This window comes from Gymnoscopelus braueri, assembly GCF_963280865.1.
Source record: "Gymnoscopelus braueri genome assembly, chromosome: 6".
NCBI classification, from domain to species: Eukaryota; Metazoa; Chordata; class Actinopteri; order Myctophiformes; family Myctophidae; genus Gymnoscopelus; species Gymnoscopelus braueri.
In genome coordinates, this window is record NC_137607.1 from 15,878,182 (window position 1) to 15,898,001 (window position 19,820).

General features: G+C 40.8%; 1 protein-coding gene across 2 annotated transcripts in view; it reads right to left on the reverse strand.

Moving 5' to 3' along the window:
* The window catches only part of LOC308087599 (formin-binding protein 1-like), a 66,927-nt gene that overhangs the window by 7,556 nt on the left and 39,551 nt on the right, over nt 1–19,820 (reverse strand). For both annotated transcript variants that reach the window (XM_080431567.1, XM_080431566.1), the window contains exons 4-13: nt 18,870–19,017; nt 16,857–16,919; nt 14,770–14,874; nt 13,879–14,007; nt 12,468–12,614; nt 10,837–11,076; nt 4,542–4,651; nt 3,880–4,012; nt 2,588–2,682; nt 1,401–1,561 (exon numbers count right to left, since the gene is read on the reverse strand). In XM_080431567.1, coding sequence (XP_080287693.1) covers nt 1,401–1,561; nt 2,588–2,682; nt 3,880–4,012; nt 4,542–4,651; nt 10,837–11,076; nt 12,468–12,614; nt 13,879–14,007; nt 14,770–14,874; nt 16,857–16,919; nt 18,870–19,017 — 1,331 coding nt within the window. The remainder of the gene's footprint in view (nt 1–1,400; nt 1,562–2,587; nt 2,683–3,879; nt 4,013–4,541; nt 4,652–10,836; nt 11,077–12,467; nt 12,615–13,878; nt 14,008–14,769; nt 14,875–16,856; nt 16,920–18,869; nt 19,018–19,820) is intronic.

Genomic DNA, 19,820 nt, shown 5'->3' on the forward strand with positions numbered 1-19,820 from the left:
ATCCAGGTGACTGAATCGAATCACTCAAACCGTATAAAACAAAGTTGTCTGTAGAGAACTTTGTTTGGTTTCAGCAAGCTTAAGTAAAAGTACCAATACTGCAATATAAAAATACTCTGTTACAAGTAAAAGTCCAGAATAAAAAATGTACTTGAGTAAAAGTACAAAAGTATTGGCATCAAAATGTACAAAATGTAAATATTTGAAAATAGCCGATCTACAAGCTCACAACGCGTCACGCTGCGACGCGTTGTGAGCTTGTAGATCTGCTATTTTCAAATAGCCTAGGTATAAAATAGGGCTAAAGTGGTTAATGTATGTTTCATTATATCATAATTTACATCTGAAAAGTAACTAGTAACTAAAGTTTTCAAGTAAATGTAGTGGAGTAAAAGTACAATATTTGCCTCTGAGATGTAGTGGAGTAGAAGTAAAAGTAATGGAAATTGAAAATACTCAAGTAAAGTACAAATACCTCAAAATTGTACTTAAGTACAGTACTTAAGTAAATGTACTTAGTTACTTTCCACCACTGTTTATGGATAGGACAGTAGGCTGACAGGAAATGGGGAGAGAGATGGGGAGTGACACGAAGCAAAGGCCATCGTGGATCGGGACTCGAACCCGCGACGCGCTGTCACCCTACACTGAGCCTATAGGTGCCTGGACCGCTACGCCAGTGGTCCAGGCCAAGCCAAATCTTTTTTTTACTTCTTTTGAAGCTTTACTGTATGTATGCGTGATGCTGGGTTGTTATATATCGTCGCTGTTGGGTGGAAAACCTCATTATGTCCAAAAATGTTACTTTTCAGGATTCAAAAGTAGCAGATCTACAAGCTCAAAACGTGTGTCACTTCGCATTTTCGAGCTTGTGGATCTGCTACTTTCGATGCTTTTTTGTGATCAAGTAGGACACTAATTTACGAGAAAACACCAAAAGTTAAAATATGGAAAAAGGAGGTTTCTGCCTGACAGACATACCCATTCCTAATAGTTTTGCATCTGAATAATATGCTCCGTTTAGTTTGTTTGTTCGTATTTTAACCCTTTAAGACCTGAGGCGATTCTTAACTCATTGAGTGCCATTAACGTGTTTCACGTGTTTTACCGCTATGGTGCAACGTGCCATTAAAAATGTTTTCTAAATCCTAACAATTTTTTTTGAAAAATAAATAAATAATAATAATAATAATCTAGATTTTTCAAAAATAGCAGATCTACAAGCTCATAGCGCGGCACTCGGTGCCGCGCTATGAGCTTGTATATCTGCTATTTTTGTTTTTGAATAGCCAAATAAATCTAAAGTGACACAGATGCGTTCCAGGTCTTAATGGGTTAAATCGCGATCGATCGCGATCGATCACAACGTTGCGACGACGGCACAGAGCGAGTTTCCTCACCGTCGAAGGAGTACAGCGCCTTGCAGTGTCCGATGACGGGAAGAGGCTCGTCGTCGTCGAACTCGTCGTCAAATTCGTGCGGGTCGGCGTGGGGGGGTCCGTGCTGCGGGGGCGCGTGGTGCTCCTGACTGGTGGTGTCGTCTGTGTAGCTGCCCTCAGGACTAAAGGAATGGAGAGAGAGAGAGAGAGAGAGAGAGAGGGAGGGGGACGAGAAGGCAGCAGGATTAAATCAACACTTGTTTCATCATCATAAACCTTTATGTCACCTTGAGGAATGACCCTCATTCCTCAAGGTAATAATGCTAAACTCCTCCCTCCAAGGCAAAACCACCCCCCCAGAGGGGTGTGGCTTTGATGGGTACCTGACAGGTACTGATCTAGTGGGTACCCAACGTGATGATCTCAACTGGCTACCACTGTATCTATGTAGTTATAAAATATATATATATATCATAAAAAAATTAAATGCACAGGATATCATTATGCAAAAAAAAGAGTAATAATAAGAAAATCAAACAACTTTATGAATGGACTTTGTTATTTCCGTGTGTGTGTGCAGTGATGGATTTTTTTTTGTACTTAAGTAAAAGTATCAATACTGCAATGTGTGTTACAAGTAAAAGTCCGGAATTCAAAATGTACTTGAGTAAAAGTACAAAAGTATTGTTATCAAAATGTACTTAAAGTACCAAAAGTAGAAAGTACTCATTATGCAGAATGTCCCATTTTTTCAAATGTATAAAATGCATTAAAATCTTTTGAAAATAGCAGATCTACAAGGTCACAATGTGTCGCATGGCGACGCATTGTGAGCTTGTAGATCTGCTATTTTCAAATGGACGAAATGTATACAGGGCTGAAGTTGTTTTGTAATAATAATCAAAATCTACAAAGTAACTAGTAACTAAAGTTTCAAATACATTACATACAATTGCCTCTGAGATGTAGTGGAGTAGAAGTAAAAGTACTGAAAACTGGAAATATTCCAGTAAAGTAAAAAATACCTCAAAATTGTACTTATGTACAGTACTTGAGTACATGTACTTAGTTACTTTACACCACTGTGTGTGTGTGTGTGTGTGTGTGTGTGTGTGTGTGTGTGTGTGTGTGTGTGTGTGTGTGTGTGTGTGTGTGTGTGTGTGTGTGTGTGTGTGTGTGTGTGTGTGTGTGTGTGTGTGTGTGTGTACCTCTCTCTGCCTTGAGGGGTGTGTTGGTGGTTGTCTGCACTGTGTCTTCTGTCTCCTCTGGAGCTCTGCTTTCCCTCTACCTCCGATAGCCAGGACTGGGGGGGGGGGGGTGAAAGGACAGACAGAGATGAAAACATTACACTGCAAAAACACAGCAAACCGTATGGTGTAACTGGACGGTGCAATCAGTGCCACTGCACCAACTATCAGGACTAGTCACCTATAAAATGTCAGAAAGTGTGCACTAACTGTGGGCTAATCTGTGGCCACTGAATGATAGCGTAATGGAGTGATAATTGTATTAACCCATTAAGACCTGAGGCGATTCTTAATTTTTTTTTCTAAATCCTAACAGTTTTTTTAAAATAATGTAAAAAATATTTTTTCACGATTTTTCAAAAATAGCAGATCTACAAGCTCGTACGGTGCCGCGCTATGAGCTTGTAGATCTGCTATTTTTGAATAGCCAAAGAAATCTAAAATGACACAGATGCGTCCCAGGTATTAATGGGTTAATGCAAGCGATTGTGTGACCAGATGCAGTTATGTTTCATATTGTGTAAGCCTACTGTGCTTTTTTGGCAGCTATTAGTTCAATGTTTGCTTTTATCTACAAACTGATGAGTAAACTGCCTTTGTGTTTTTTTCTTGGTTTGAGAACATTAGCCATAAATTGCTGATCTACATGCTCACAAAGCTTCGGAGATATAGGTGTTGAGGGAGAAAAAAAAGAAGTTTAATCTGAAACATAATTTTATACATTATAGAGGGGGTCCCTGCTTCATCTCTCTCTCAGCAAGGGGGTCCTTGGCCCGAAAAACGCTGAAGAACCCTGTATTAAGTCTGTACTTGTAGTTACTGCAGTTGACCAGCAGGGGGCTCTAATCCTGCATGCTCCATCAAAGACCCACGCACCAGTCAGACTCGGGGTGCAACAGAGGTCAAGATAATACTTCTCAATTATCAGGTTAACTGGAAGAAGAAAAGGGGGCTTGGACAGCCTTCCTCTTTGTAACCTCCCTGTTATTCGTCCATCCATCCATCCTCCCTTTTGTATTTTAGATTGCTTGTTGTTCCATACTGTAGCACTTGGTTTAGTTTATTTACAGCGGTTTCCAACCTTTTCTGGATCAGGGTTCGACGTCCGATCACTTCACACGGCAGCCGAACGTACAGTTCTTCACCTTAACCTCCCTCTATCCTACAACGTGGCTCGCTTTATCTATCCCTCCCTTCGTCACCACCCTCCTCCCACCCCCCCACCCGCCAGCCCGCCCGCCATCCTTTCCTACCTCATTTTTGTGTATTTCAGAGCGTAGTTTCTCCATATTACACATGGTCTCTGATATTTTAGGCTGCAGGCTGCTGGGGTCTCCCATCTGGGGGTTCTTCTCATAGACGTCCTTCATCTTGTTCAGGGCATCTCTGAGAGACACACACACACACACACACACACACACGCACGTGCACGCACACACACGCACACGCACACGCACACACACACACACAAATGTGACCAACTGCAGGTTTTTTTTAGGCCACGTTGTCCTTCAAAATGCTGCACCAAACGCAGCAGGATTTCAGTGTGCCTGACCTCTTTCTAGAGCTCTTCACTGAGGAGTGCTGCTTGATGGGCGGTTGGCATTACGCAGAGGGATTGAGGCGAGTTTTAAGGGCCCGAAATAAATAGACCCAACAACAGCGGGGATTCCAAGCGGCACAGGTTGCCAAAAATTGGAATTCCAATTTTCCTTTATATTACCCTAATATATGACTGATTATTGATGATGATTGAGATGAAAAAGTTTGAGAACCACTGATATCATAGCAACATACGGTTTTCAGAAAACTGTAAGGATTTAGAAGACATTTGTAGATGCGTTCCCGGATTGATTGGGAGGTACTGCAGGCAGTTATGCTTAGGACTCTTTTTTTAACGGAGGACATTTAATACCTCTGATCCATCTCCTTCTTGAGCTCCTTGCCGAGTTCATCGATCCTCTGCTCCAGTCTTTTCCTCCTCTGCTCCGGAGGCAGATGGCTGAAATCCTCCAGGGAAGGGGCCTGGTGGGGGAGAAGAGAAGACATTGCAGTAGGGTTCTTCTTCACACCCACCCACACACTGCACAAACTCTCATAGGCCATGCCTAATCAGAGAGGGAGTGCAAAAGGATATACTGTATACCCAGTGTTTTCCCCACCAGAAATGCGTCTTTGTAGCCTGGAAGGGGTTTTCTCTGACACAGCATTTATATCATGTGACTCCAGTACTTTATGTCATTGAACCACATGAACCCTAGCGTTCCTCTTCTGTGAAAATACCAGGTATACAAGCTACACGTGTCGCAGCGTGACACTTTGTGAGCTTGTAGCTATTGGCTATCTTTGGTGAAGAGATTTGGTGTGGACGGGGGGGGGGGGGGGTGGGGGGGAGGAGGGGACCAAGTATAGCCTCCTGAGGGACCCCCGGACAAAGTATATAGGGTTCATGTGGTTAACCCATTAAGACCGGGAACGCATCTGTGTCATTTTTTGATTTCTTTGGCTATTCAAAAACAGCAGATATACAAGCTCATAGTGCGGCACCGAGTGTGTGTGCAAATCTTTGAATATATATATTTTTTTAAAGCAAACACTTGTAACTCAAATCTTTGCTTCTGGGGGATTCTACAAAAGTCATCTAAAATATATATTTTTAACGTATGTTGCTATAACATCAGTGGTTTTCGAACTTTTTCATTTCAAGGACCCCCAAAATTATATTTATTTGGCCGCGGACCCCATCTCAAAATATTTCGTTCCAGGGACCCCCCAGAAGCAAAGATTTGGGTTAAATGTTCGCTTTAAAAACTATATATATATATATATTCAAAGATTTGCACACATTTTCAAGATTTTTTTAAAAATTGCAGATCTACATGAGCTTGTATATCTGCTATTTTTGAATAGCCAAAGAAATCTAAAAATGACACATATACGTTCCGGGTCTTAATGGGTTAAATGCTTTGAGGCAGGATGACAACTCCTTGCTAGGTCAGTTCAGACAATTCAGTGTTAATGCGAAGCTGCACTCTGGTAGATCCTTGTACTGCTACCTGGTCATGATATAATACTGTAATTCCAAATACTGTTGATCATCTTTATCTTTTGCGTCTGTGAAAGAGGAGCTGATAGTAGGGATTCTATTCAATCTCATTGTATGAAGAAAGAGAATCACACTTTCAGCACCTAAATGAACATGTGTATTATGACAAAACATAAAAATAATTGTCATGGTGCTTAATTTTGGGAAGGAAAAATGGCTGTATTCATGCTATATTACTTTGACGGAAGTTCTCTAGCACAACAAAAAAATCGATGATGTCACCAATATTGGTGTAACACAAGCACCTCCGTTGTGTTACTCGTTTTATTATTAGCAGCAGAATACACTTTGTCTAGTGTTCCTTTATGTGCTAATTGATTTTGAGAACTGTCACGTTATATACAACGAGAGTGAAATTAATTGCCATTTCCGGTCACGTGCTCACAGATCACAGAATCAACAGATAAAAATGAAAACGATATGTTGACTTATATCATGTCCAAGTACACACACACCACACTAACTCACCTCTGCCTCAGAGGTGAGTTAGTGTGGTGTGTGTGCGTCTTTTAGCTTTAAAACAAACCTCAGAAAATCTAAAAGTACCCAATGAAGAGACACCGTTTTGGAGCTCCTTTAGAGAAAATTGTCTGTCAGTCTGAAGTGAGGATGTAACCTATTCTAACCAGTTTTGGAGGGCAAATAGTTAAGTACCACTAACGGTTTCACACTACTGTAGGTACTATGGGGAGTTATAGGGTCTACGGGTTATAGGGTTGACTCGATTGGCTAATTGGCTATAATGGGGAAACATGCACTTACTGGGTCTAAATACAGGATTATAACACTTCTCGCACACACACACACAAACACACTTACCATCTTGACTGACCACTGAGCAGTAATGTGTCAACCATGCCAGGCAAAGAGACAGACAATATGGACAGCATGTTAGAGGTCAGTATGTCGGCCAGCCAGGAGTGCCAGCATATTAATTAGCACATCAAACATCAACACGCCTGCCAGTCACCCAGTAAAGAAAGCCATCCAGCTACTAATAAGCCAAAACAACCGGTTAAACAGTAGTATGTTAACCCCTTAAGACCGGGAACGCATCTGTGTGTCATTTTTAAGATTCCTTTGGGCTATTCAAAAAATAGCAGATATACAAGCTCATAGCACGGCACCGAGTGCCGCGCTACAGGCTTGTAGATCTGCTATTTTAGAACAATTTTGAATATATATTTTAACTCAAATCTTTGCTTCTGGGGGATTCTACAAATGTCTTCTAAATCCTAACAGTTTTTTTTTTTAAACGTATGTTGCTATAATATCAGTGGTTCTCAAACGTTTTCATGTCAAGGACCCCCAAAATTATATGCATTTGGCCGCGTAACCCCCATCTGAAAATATTTTGTTCCAGGGACCGCCCCAGAAGCAAAGATTTTAATTAAAAATGTTCTCTTTTAAAATAATAAAAATAAATAGCAGATCTACAAGCTCATAGCGCGGCACTCGGTGCCGCGCTATGAGCTTGTATATCTGCTATTTTTGAATAGCCCAAAGTATAAGATAATGGTTAAAAGTGGTTACACAGATGCTTTCCTGGTCTTAATGGGTTAAGCCAGCCAGTGCGGTAGGTAGGCACAACAATGTCAGCCAGTGCCAGCCCTTACAGTCAGGATGTCAGCCAACCAGCCATCTTACTCAGCCAGGCCAGTTCTTCTCTCTGAGTGCCATTAGACAGATTAAATCTACTATATGACTGATCACATATAGTAGGTCTGACAGGATTGATATGACTTTGAGCAAACAACAACGGTTTGAGCCTTGGAACTGAGCTGGGGGGGGGTGTGACATTGAGTAGTTGGTGTTAAAAACTGTCCGGCAGGCGGACAGCTCTGTTTCACAGCAAACTGACACATCATTAGCAGAGCCATGTTAAAACACACACTCGCACACCCCTGCACACACACACACACACAGAATTGCAGACTAGCGTCAAAACCAAACCTGGTTTTCTCGCCCCACACACTGCTGAAATGTCAGTGTCAAGCAGTGTTGACTTCGTCGACTAAAACGACGACGAAAAATGTTCGTCGACTACCTTATTTCACTGACAAAAATGAAATAAAAACTAAGCTACGATAACTAAAACTAAGACTAAATTTAATATTCACAATTTCGTCAACAAATAAAAAGTAGACTAAAATGTTAGGGAGGGACTTCCAGTAGTCATTTTATGTTCGGTTGCGCTCAGGTGTTGCGCTCTGAAAATAGCAGATCTACAAGCTCACACAACGCGTCGCAGCTTGCAGATCGGGCTATTATCAGCATGAAACCAAGTGTAAAATCAGCCATTAAGACGCCACCAAGGCAACGACGAAATACATTTTAAGTCGACTAAATCAACTGTAGATTTAGTCGACCATATAATCCTATGATATTTAGTCGACTAAAACTAGACAAAAACTAAAACGTTTCAGATGACTAAAATATGACTAAAACTAAATGGAAATGTAGTCAAAAGACTATGACTAAAACCAACATTTGCTGTCAAAATCAACACTGACCCCAAGCACCCCCCCCCCCCCTGAAATCCACCACATCAAACCAAGGTAAAAACACAGCACACATCATCAAAAAACACACACTGCACACACTGTCCATCAGCTAGGATCCCTATAGTCCTGTGATTGGAACACAAAGCGTGTCTGATTCTAAAGCAGGTCAGAGAGGACAGGGTCAGAGAGACAGGTCAGAGAGGACAGGGTCAGAGAGACAGGGTCAGAGAGACAGGGTCAGAGAGGGAAAGGGGAAATGAGGGAGAGAGAGAGAGAGAATGAGAGAGAAAGTCAGAGAAAGGGCAGCGAGAAATGGACGAGAAACAAAGAAAGGGACTTTAACCCATTCAAATCCGGGGGAACGCAACTCGTGTCATTTTTAGATTTCTTTGGCTATTCAAAAATAGCAGATATACAAGCTCATAGCGCGGCACCGAGTGCCGCGCTATGAGCTTGTATATATGCTATTTTTTTGAAAAATCTTGAATATTTTGTGCAAATCTTTAAATATATATATTTTTTAAAGCGAACATTTGTAAAATATTTTTGTTCCAGGGACCTCCAGAAGCAAATATTTGAGTTACAACAAGATTGGCACACATTTTCACGATTTTTCAAAAATAGCAGATCTACAAGCTCATAGCGCGGCACGAGTGCCGCGCTATGAGCTTGTAGATCTGCTATTTTTGAATAGCTAAATCTAAAATGACACAGATGCATCCCCGGACTGAATGGGTTAAGACTAAAAACGGGGGCGAGAGAGAGAGAGAGAGAGAGAGAGAAAAAAATCACTTCAATCCGTTTCACTCTAACACCTTAATCGGCCGGGCTCACCCCTCTCCTCAGGACCCTGAAAGATGGAATTCTGGGTACTGTAGTCTTTATCTCCGACAGACAGTAGCCTACGGGGTCGGTGCTGAACCGAGGGGGAGAGGGGACGTACGTGGTGGCAGGTCGAGGGCGGCGGTGGTGGCGAGGGTGGGAGGAGGAAGAGGAGGAGGGGGGAGGTGGAGGGGGGGCGGGAGGAGCGGAGAAAGGGTACTGGTATAGCAGCGGGGGTGAAGAGAGGATACAAGGGGGAAGGTCAGAAGAACCACATACTGTATGAATTGGATTTCATTTGCTCTCTCTCCCTCTCTCTCTCTTTCATCCTCTCTGCAATGACATCACCGCCATTGCAAATTCGGCTCTCTGGTTCATGAGTTTAAGAGGGAGCGGTTCATTTTGGTCAATATTGATTGGACACGTGTCTCAGCTGTCCCAATGACATCATCTTTTTTTGCATGAACAAGCAGCAGTCCCATAAGACCTCTCTCTGGAACAGAAGCTTTTAGGGATGAGAAATACTACTACTACTGTAGGCTATATATATATAAACTGTTTATACAATGTAATTTCATTAAAACTATACACAGTAATATGCTTGCATGTTGATTTAAATTGGACAGTGCAACAAAAAAAAAAGGACAAGTTCCTTGTTACTCGGCGAACAGTCACATGATGGTATAGTTAATGATTGACCGACAGCCTTTATGGAGAGGGGCCAAGGTCCACTCCGTGCATCCGGGTAAAGGCTAGGTTTGCTCTGGCCTATATTATTATCATCACACACACACACAGTATAAATCACAGGACCGGCTAAAACCCTGCCACAGAACACTGACAGAGCACACAATTGCAGGGGGAAAAAAAAAAGAGGAAATAAAAGAAAAATATGTGAAAGCACTTTTCTCCATAAAGAAAGGGTTGCGGGTGACGTGTGGAATGCGAAAGACAGGAAGTTGTTGTATAGTTTACGTCCTCCTGCGTTTGTTACACCTAATTTAAACCACGGATTATAAATCAGGCTTTAGGTACTGTAGTATACATAGGAAAGACAGAAAAGGTCATGTTGTTGCGTGTTCCGACCATATTCACACGGGGGCCCTTTTCCCTCTTAAAGCATACACCTACTCCCCCCCCCCGAGTATGACGTAAGAGCAAAATGGCCACCATGTGGATATGGTAAAAATTTGAGTGTACGGCTTAGCAGTGTTGATTTCGTCGACTAAAACTATGACGAAAAATGTTCGTCGACTACCTTTTTTCACTGATGAAAACTAGATAAAAACGAAATAAAAATCTAGCTACGATGACTAAAACTAAGACTAAATATACTGACAATTTCGTCAACAAATAAAAACTAGACTAAAAGGAGATCCAGTAGAACTAAGACGAGTCATTTTATCTTTGGTGTCAGGTGTTGTGCTCTGAAAATAGCCGATCTACAAGCTCACAATGCGACGCGTTGTGAGCTTGTAGATCGGCTATTTTCAGCATGCAACCAGGTGTAAAATCAACCATTACAACGCCATCAAGGCACCGCCAACATACATTTTAGTCGACTAAATCAACTGTAGTTTTAGTCGACTAAAAATCTTATTTAGTCGACTAAAACTAGACAAAAACTAAACATTTCAGATGACTAAAATATGACTAAAAAACTAAATGGAATTTGATTCAAAAGACTATGACTAAAACTAAATAAAGATTTGCTGTCAAAATCAACACTACGGCTTAGCCTTTTTGAGTCAGCAGGTGACCCCCCCCCCCGTCCGTACCTTGGGTTTCTTTCCAAACAGCCAGAGTTTGTTCTTGGCTTTGCCCATGGAGTGTTTGGGGTCGGTTCGGGGCCCGGGCGTGCCCCCACCCCCACCACCACCATCTCTTTCCCCTTTGGACGTGGTGCTGATGGTCCCGTCCGAACCGGTTCTGCTGAGATTCTGACTGAAGTCCTCGAAGGGGAAATCACCCGGCGGCTCGAAGCCCGACTTGAAGGACTCCACCACGATGACGGAATCCTGTTGGAAGAGGTGCGGGTGTCAGGACAATACAGACCAAACAAATGCACAGACACAGGGTAAAGAAACATTATCAAAAGCCTGCCTTCCTGTCTTCCTCCCTCCCTCCCTCCCTTTCCTTCCTTCCTTCGGTACAGGTTCAAATGACAGCGTTAAAGGAGAATTCCGGACATTTTAAGTGTTGTCTTTGATGTGTCGTTACTCACCTACCGACGTAAAAAGTGGCATTGTTTTTTTCCAGAGATTCCCCTGTCGTCATTTTTTCAACCCCCTCCGTTGTCATAATGGGAGCGCGTGGCTTAGGGAAATTCGTCTATTATAACCGATGCAAAGTTATTTTTTTCTCTACTAGTACTCATTGTAGAGTCTCATGATAGTCAAACATGCGCTGAAAGTTCCTGAGAGGCTAGCGCTACTGCCGAACGATTTAACACTGGTTGCTTGTTTCTCTCCAGAATCTGGCAACTTGGTGTTGCCAGGTAGAGGAATTCTCCTTTAACACCTTTACCGCCGGGCCCGTAGTTCTACGGGCCGTTAAATCCAACGGTTAAGCGCCGAGCCCGTAGTCCTACGGGCTGCGGTCTTTTCGCGCATGCGCGGTCCGGGTGCACTTTCGGAATTTTTTTGATCCACTTCCGTTTCCGGTTTGATGACAGGAAATAGAATTATTTGGGATCCGGTTTCGACGATCACGCCCGCTCCCATTCTACAGACGAAACTGAAACTCAATTCTCTTCCTGTAGTTTTTTCTCCTCGCATTTCACTGTTTAACGTAATCCGCTCTAACTACAGTCATGGAAGTCCGTTTGACATGCGGTCTTCACTGGGAGATACAGGGAGATCTCGCGGATGTAAACAGACCGTTCACGGCTCAATCTTAAGGATTTTAACAAGATCTATGGCGACATGAAAAAAACAAAAAAACAACAAAAACACCTTGGCACTGGTGAGTACATTATGAGATTAACCTCTGGCGGTGGATGTGTTAAAGGGATAGTTCACCCCAAAAAAATACTTTTTTTCTATCGATGAGTCACCCCATGGAGACTTGAATTCATGGATATTTTTTTAGTTTTTTGTCCGATTCCTAAGCCAATAATTTGATGACCAGCGGACCGGTAGGCAGCGGTTCCGGTAGGAGACACAAAGGAGACTCTTTGTGTCTCCTACCGGAACCGCTGCTGGTCATCAAATTATTGGCTTAGGAATGTGACAAAAAAAAACAAAATAACCATGAATTCAAGTCTCCATGGGGTGACTAAAAGTAATTTTTGGGGGTGAACTATCCCTTTAACTTCTCTCAGACTCCATCTCTTTTCTCCCCTTTCCTTTTTCCCCCTGCACTCACACATCCTTTCCTTTCTCGTCTTTCTTTCCCCCTCTATACTTACTTTCCGATCGTCGACGGCTTTGGCGGCGGTCACCATGCCCTCCAGGCATTTGGAGATGATGGGGATGACTCTTCTCTCCACCTCGGCGAAGCTCCGAAACGTCTCTCCAATTTTGACCGTCCGACGCTGGTCCATGTCCTGCAGGTTCTGTAGCACAAAAAAAAACTCGGAATCAACACCGGCTACTACTAGCAAAACGCCAGGTTAACTTAACCCATTAAGGCCTGAGGATCCGATTCTACAAAATGTCTTCTAAATCCTAACAGTTTAAAAAAAAAAAACATGTTGCTATGTCAGTGGTTCTCAAACTTTTTCATGTCAAAGACCTCAAAATGTATATGTATTTGGCAGCAGACCCCCATCTCAAAATATTTTGTTCCAGGGATCCCCCAGAAGCAAAGATTTGAGTTACAAATGTTCACTTAAAAAATATATATATATATTCAAAGATTTTCACAAATTTTCTCGCTTTTTCAAAAATAGCAGATATACAAGCTCGTAGCGCGGCACTCGGTGCCGCGCTACGAGCTTGTATATCTGCTATTTTTGAATAGCCAAAGTGTAAAATAATGCTTTTTAGCTCAAAGTACGTCTCTTAGCAGTGCTAGCTCTTTTGTCTGGTAACCAACTATAGTGGGTATTGTATTGGCCTCTTTGGCACGTGGCCAATGTGGTTTGATTACACTATATAATGAAAACAAAACGAACACTTAGTCGGCTAAAAAATATAATTAGCTGAATTGGGCGGTTAATGAAAAAAGGGACAGGGGGAAGGTTTTGATTTGATTGGATGGGATCCGTTGAGGATAAGGTCTGGCAGTAGCAACGCAAATGTTAAGGGTTTCCACTGGTGTAAAATAAGTACATTTACTCAAGTACTGTACTTAAGTCACATTTTGAGGTATTTTTACTTTACTGGAGTATTTCCAATTTTCAGTACTTTTACTTCTACTCCGCTACATCTCAGAGGCAAATATTGTACATTAGTTACTAGTTACTTTGTAGATTTGTATTATTATTACAAAACATACATTAACCACTTCAGCCCTATATACATTTAGGCCATTTGAAAATAGCAGATCTACAAGCTCACAATGCGACGCATTGTGAGCTTGTAGATCTGCTATTTTCAAAAGATTTTTATACATTTTGTACATTTGAAAACGTGTGACATTTTTTACTTTTGGTACTTTAAGTAAATGTTTGTACCAATACTTTGGCACTTTTACTCAAGTACATTTTGAATTCTGGATTTTACTTTTTTACTTGTAAATATTTCTACATTAGTAGAAGTATTTAGCAGTATCGATACTTTCACTTGAGTAAAAAATGGGAGTACTTCTTCCACCACTGAGGGAAGAAGAAGTTTCAATTTCTGCACAGCTCAGTGGGTTCATTTGTGTTGGTTTACCTTGAAGATGTGTGGTATGGCGTTGTTGAAGTGTTTCCACTGTTCTGCATTGAAGTTCTGGAGCTGGGCAGCGTACTCGTTCTTACTCTCGTCCGCCATGTGAGTTCGCAGATAAAATTGAGATTTGGCCTGAACAAAAACACAAACAATACAGCCGTTTATATTAGGAAAGTATTATCCCCCCCCCAGCATTTACTAAATGTGGTTGATGACGATTGACTAGGAATAACCTCTCGTTTTCAAGGGGGTTGGTGTGTGAGAGTACTGTTTCACAAGCTTTTATCCAAATCCAACAAGTAAGAGAACCAGTAAACAATAAAGTGTGGGTCAGCTGACTAGTTACAATATAAAATGGCAGTGGTCGAAAGTAACTAAAAGCTCACAACGCGCCGCATCGCGATGCTTTGTGAGCTTGCAGATCTGCTATTTTCAAACATTTTAGTACTTTTACTTTTGGTACTTTAAGTACATTTTGATGCCAATACTTTTGTACTTTTAATCAAGTACATTATTTATTCTGGACTTTTACTTGTAACAGAGTATTTCTATATTGCAGTATAGAAACTTTTACTTAAGTAAAGAATTTGAGTACTTTGTCCACCACTGATAAACAGCCATGTTTGGTTGCACAATCACTGTGAGCCAAGAAACAAAAAATAAGAACATGATTTACTCACTGCAATCACAGTGTAATTGGATGAGTTTGAGTTAAGTTACACTATAATTTAGATTTAGGCCATCGAAGAGACAAGTCAAGCTCAAGAATCTAGGTCAGCATTTCCTTATTAAATCATACTGAACCTCAATCAGATCAAAGCATTTTTTCCAGATTAATTACATAACTATATTAAAAGTGTCTGTGTGGCAGATGGAACCAGCAGCGTACCGTACCTTCTCGCACTCTGACTTGGTGGCGTTGATGTCGTTATCCAACCTATCGTAGCTTATCTGAGATTTCTCTGCCTCCTTACATTCTCGCTCAAACTTCTTCTTACTCTGAGGACAGAACAGGAGAAAGGAGGGTGAACAGAGAAGCAGATAAAAAGATGAGAGAGAGAGAGAGAGAGAGAGAGAGAGAGAGAGAGAGAGAGAGAGAGAGAGAGAGAGAGAAGACAGGGCACTCTGTGAATGCATGGACACAGAAAAATCTTTTATATATCCTCTTAACCCTTTAAGACCGGGGGACGCAACTGTGTCATTTTAGATTTCAACCACTATAACCATTATCTTAAACTTGGGCTATTAATAATAGCAGATATACAAGCTCATAGCGTGGCACCGAGTGCCGCGCTATGAGCTTGTAGATCAGCAATTTTTTCTTTTTCTATTTTATCTTGAAATCTTTGAATATATATTTTTAAAGCAATTGTTTTTTACTCAAATCTTTGCTTCTGGGGGTCCCTGGAACAAAATATTTTTGAGATGGGGGTCCGCAGCCGAATACATATCGTTTTGGGGCTCCTTGACATGAAAAAGTTTGAGAACCACTGATATTATATCAGCATAAGTGTTTCAGAAAACGTTTTTAAACTGATTTAGAAGACATTTGTAGAATCCCCTGAAGCAATAACATTTGAGTTAGAAATGTTCGCTTTAAAACAAAACAAATACATGTATATATTCAAAGATTTGCACACATTTTCACGATGCCGTGCTATGAGCTTGTAGATTTGCTATTTTTGAAAAGCCAAAGAAATCTAAAAATGACAGATTCTTTCCCGGTCTGAATGGGTTAAGAGACAATGCTTTGTCTCTGTTCCTTTTCTTTTTCATAGAAAGAGGGGTGAGAGACACAGGAACTGGGAGCAAAGGGAGTGAGAGAGAGAGACAGAGGACACATCTTCCTGCATGCCAGCACCATCTGGGTTGCATTAGTAGAGGGGAAGCAGAGACAGAATAGTTGAGACATTACAGTTAGTTAGTCACTGCTAAAGATGTACAAACCACACACACAAATACATTCTATACACCTGGAGGTAACACCATGGGGAAAATGACTGGTGGGCCCATAAAACATGAGCGAGCGTTAATATAGGTCAGTGTTGTGGTCTGACATCATGGTTTGTTAAAGGCCCCATGAATGTCTAGCAGATGACTAGCAGTAATACCATTCGATTCCACATGTTTAACCCATTGATACCTGGAACGCATCTGTGTCACTTCAGATTTCTTTGGCTATTCAAAAATAGCAGATATACAAGCTCATAGCGCGGCACCGAGTGCCGCGCTATGAGCTTGTAGATCTGCTATTTTTGAAAAATCGAGGAAAAAAAATGTGGGTTTTTCTTTCAAAAAATTGTTAGGATTTAGAAGACATTTCTAGAATCTTCTCAGGTCTTAATGGGTTAATATGCTTTCTAAAAGTTATCTAGCAGAAGATTTGCTAACGTAGCAGTTAAACGGCCTTTTCAATGTGTTTTCATTGTGCAAAAATCACTCTCTGGAACAAATTCTGATAAGGGCAAAATTTGGTACCCTGGACCTACTTTGGGCAGAGGGGGGGGGGCTTTGTGTGTGTGTGTGTGTGTGTGTGTGTGTGTGTGTGTGTGTGTGTGTGTGTGTGTGTGTGTGTGTAGGGGAGGGGTTGGCCATGTCCCTGGTTCCTGTAGGCCAGGCGGTTTGCCAGTGTTTTCACACTTGGAACATTGTGTATTCCATTTACTAGGACAGTAGTCCATGAAAATAACCTTCACCAATAGATAAATAAAGACATAATTTTTCATATACTGTTTCGTATACAGTAAATACTTTTTGGGTCTAAATGTTTGGTTAGTAATGCTAACTGAGATAAACACGCTTGGACACTGTCGGCAGTTTTAAGGTAGCTGATGGGATAGTGTTGTCCACCACATTATTATGGCATCCCAGGTTCACATATATGTACACACAGTGATGAAACATAGAGAGCACATTTACAAGGTGCGTGACATTTTAGATCTGGCTCTCTTCCTCACCCCCCAAATCCCTCCCATACTCACATTGTCCATCTGCTTCCAACACTGATCCAAATACTGCTGGGCCTTCCTGCCCTCCTGTAGATGCTACACACACACACACACACACACACAAATAAACATTCACATATGTCGCCTCTGTCGGGTGGAAACCTCATATGTCCAAAACATACATGTTACTTTTCAGTATTCAAATTCAAAAATAGCAAAAGTAGCTCTAGTTTCGAGCTTGTAGATCTGCTACTTTTGATGTTTGTTTTGTGTGATGCTGTGGTAGTATGATCAAGTAGAAAATGCACATGCTTTCTTCTGCCCGACAGCAACGATATTGAATTCAAATCAAAACATTTGCGGCCACAAACACAGCCTTGCTGAGGAAAACAAAAAGACTGAGGCCACAAACCACAGATCTACAGAAGTTCAGTGAACCTCGCCAGCTGTACATAACACATCATAATAATAATATAGGACTCTTTATGGGAATACCTTTCAACTAGTTATTGTGCAAGTTTAGAGCCCTCTAAATGGTTATCGAAGGTAGGAGAGGAAAAAAAAATATGACAGAAGCTGGTATTGGTAAATGGTTTGTATTCCCTGTTAGAGAATTCAACACATTTAACCCATTAAGACCTGAGGCGATTCTTAAAAATGTTTTCTAAATCCCAACAGTTTTTTGAAAAAAAAGAAAAAAAACATTTTACAAGATAAAAAAAAAATAGCAGATCTACAAGCTCATAGCGCGGCACTCGGTGCCGCGCTATGAGCTTGTATATCTGCTATTTTTGAATAGCCAAAGACATCTAAAGTGACACAGATGCGTTCCAGGTATCAATGGGTTAAAATAGGATAGCTTATGAATGTTTTGTAACAAAGATAAGCAAACAAAATAACATGTTGTGTTCATCTGCTCCTTCCTAAAGGAGGAACGTTGAACACAGTGCAATGATATTCCAACACTGGGTCTGCGTCCAAATGTGGGTTATAAGTGTCCAGACATTTTAAATCAGTGCAATTAACTGGTCAGTTATTATGATAAAATATGGAACTGTACGATCGTAAGGAAACTAGTTGGAGCTTGAGCTTGAGTCGGCTCACAGCACATAAGGAGAGTTGCGGGCGGGACACGTTGTGAGATTGCAGATCAGCAATTTTTTCAATAATTTGGAATATTTATGTGGTTAACTGGTAGGGCTGTGAATCGTCTGCTATCTCACGAATCGATTCGATTCCGATTCTTGGGGTCACGATTCCGATTTTTATCAATTTTTTCAAAACAAACGATTCTCGATTCAAAATCGATTTCAAAGACGATTTTTTCCGATTCAAACGATTTTCGATTCAAAACGATTCTCGATTCAAAACGATTCTTGATTCAAAACATAGGATTTCAGGATCTACTCCAATCTGCTGGCATGAGAACAGAGTACATGTATGTAGTTTTTATAATTGTAAAGGTTTTATCAACTGATAATAATGTAAACACACAAAGGTAAATCCAAGATCAAAAAAATAAAAATAAAAAAAAACGATTTAAAAAAAATGAGAATCGATTCTGAATCGTCCAACAGTAGAATCGCGATTCGTATTCTAATTGATTTTTTCCGACAGCCCTATTAACTGGTTAAATTAACACATTCACTGCCAGAATGTAGCCATTCACGGACATATCCGTGATTTAAAATCCACCTGTTCACCGCCATTCACGGATATGTCCGTGATTAAAAAAAAAAAAAAAAGGAAAAACGTTTTTTTTTAGTGCTCCATTCACTTCCTGGTTAACTTATTACTTAAAAATCCTGTATCTCGGCTTCTGTGTATTATTTATGAAATACTTTTGAAAAATGTTATAATCGATTTTTTTCGTTTTCTTTTTCTTATGTAGGAAACGATTAAAAATAAATAAATCACTCACTACCCATAACAATTGATCCTTGCCCCGGCGACTTACTGTTTGGGAAACAGTGGCATAAATGCATATCAAATTTCAAGGACCCCCCCAGTCCTTGAAATGAAAAAGGTTGGTGGTGGTGCACTCACGTGTTTCCTCTCAGCTTTGAGGTCTAGGCTGTACCTCATCAGCTCTCCGTACACTCTGTGACCCATCTCCTCCGCTACCACCTCCCTCTGCCCTGCATAGTCATTCAGCTCGTTCAGTATGGAGTAGAACGACAGGCAGGACGTGAACCTGGTGGAGACACACATTAACCCATTAAGACCTGGAACGCATCTGTGTCACTTTAGATTTCTTTGGCTATTCAAAAATAGCAGATATACAAGCTCATAGCGCGGCACCGAGTGCCGCGCTACGAGCTTGTAGATCTGCTATTTTTGAAAAATTGTGAAAAAATATTTTTTATATTTTTTTCAAAAAACATTTTTTATATTCTTTTCAAAAAACATTTTTTATATATTTTTCAAAAAAACATTTTTTATATTTTTTTCTAAAAACATTTTTCATATTCTTTTCAAAAAGCATTTTTTATATTTTTTTCAAAAAACATTTTTTATATTTTTTTCTAAAAACTGTTAGGATTTAGATTTTTTCAAAGAATTGCCTCAGGTCTTAATGGGTTAACCCATAAGAAAAACATTAGTCACGCACTGTGGCTGTACGTACCATTATCACTGCTGCTAGACAGTAAAATCCTCAGTGTTATTTAGCGTGAGTGTAGAAACGGACCTCTTAAGAGTTAACACTGAGGATTCTGGTGCGTATAGAGCAAGGGTTCTCAAAGTGGGGTCCCCTGGGGGACCAGGGGTCATAGCTATGAGCTTGTAGATCTGCTATTTTTAGAAAAATCGTGAAAATTTGTGCAAATCTTTGAATATATAGATTTTTTTAAGTGAACATTTGTAACTCAAATCTTTGCTTCTGCGGGGGGTCCCTGGAACAAAACATTTTCGCGGCCAAATACATATCATTTTGGGGGGTCCTTGACATGAAAAAGTTTGAAAACCACTGGTATAGACTAGAGCACCGAAGTCTGA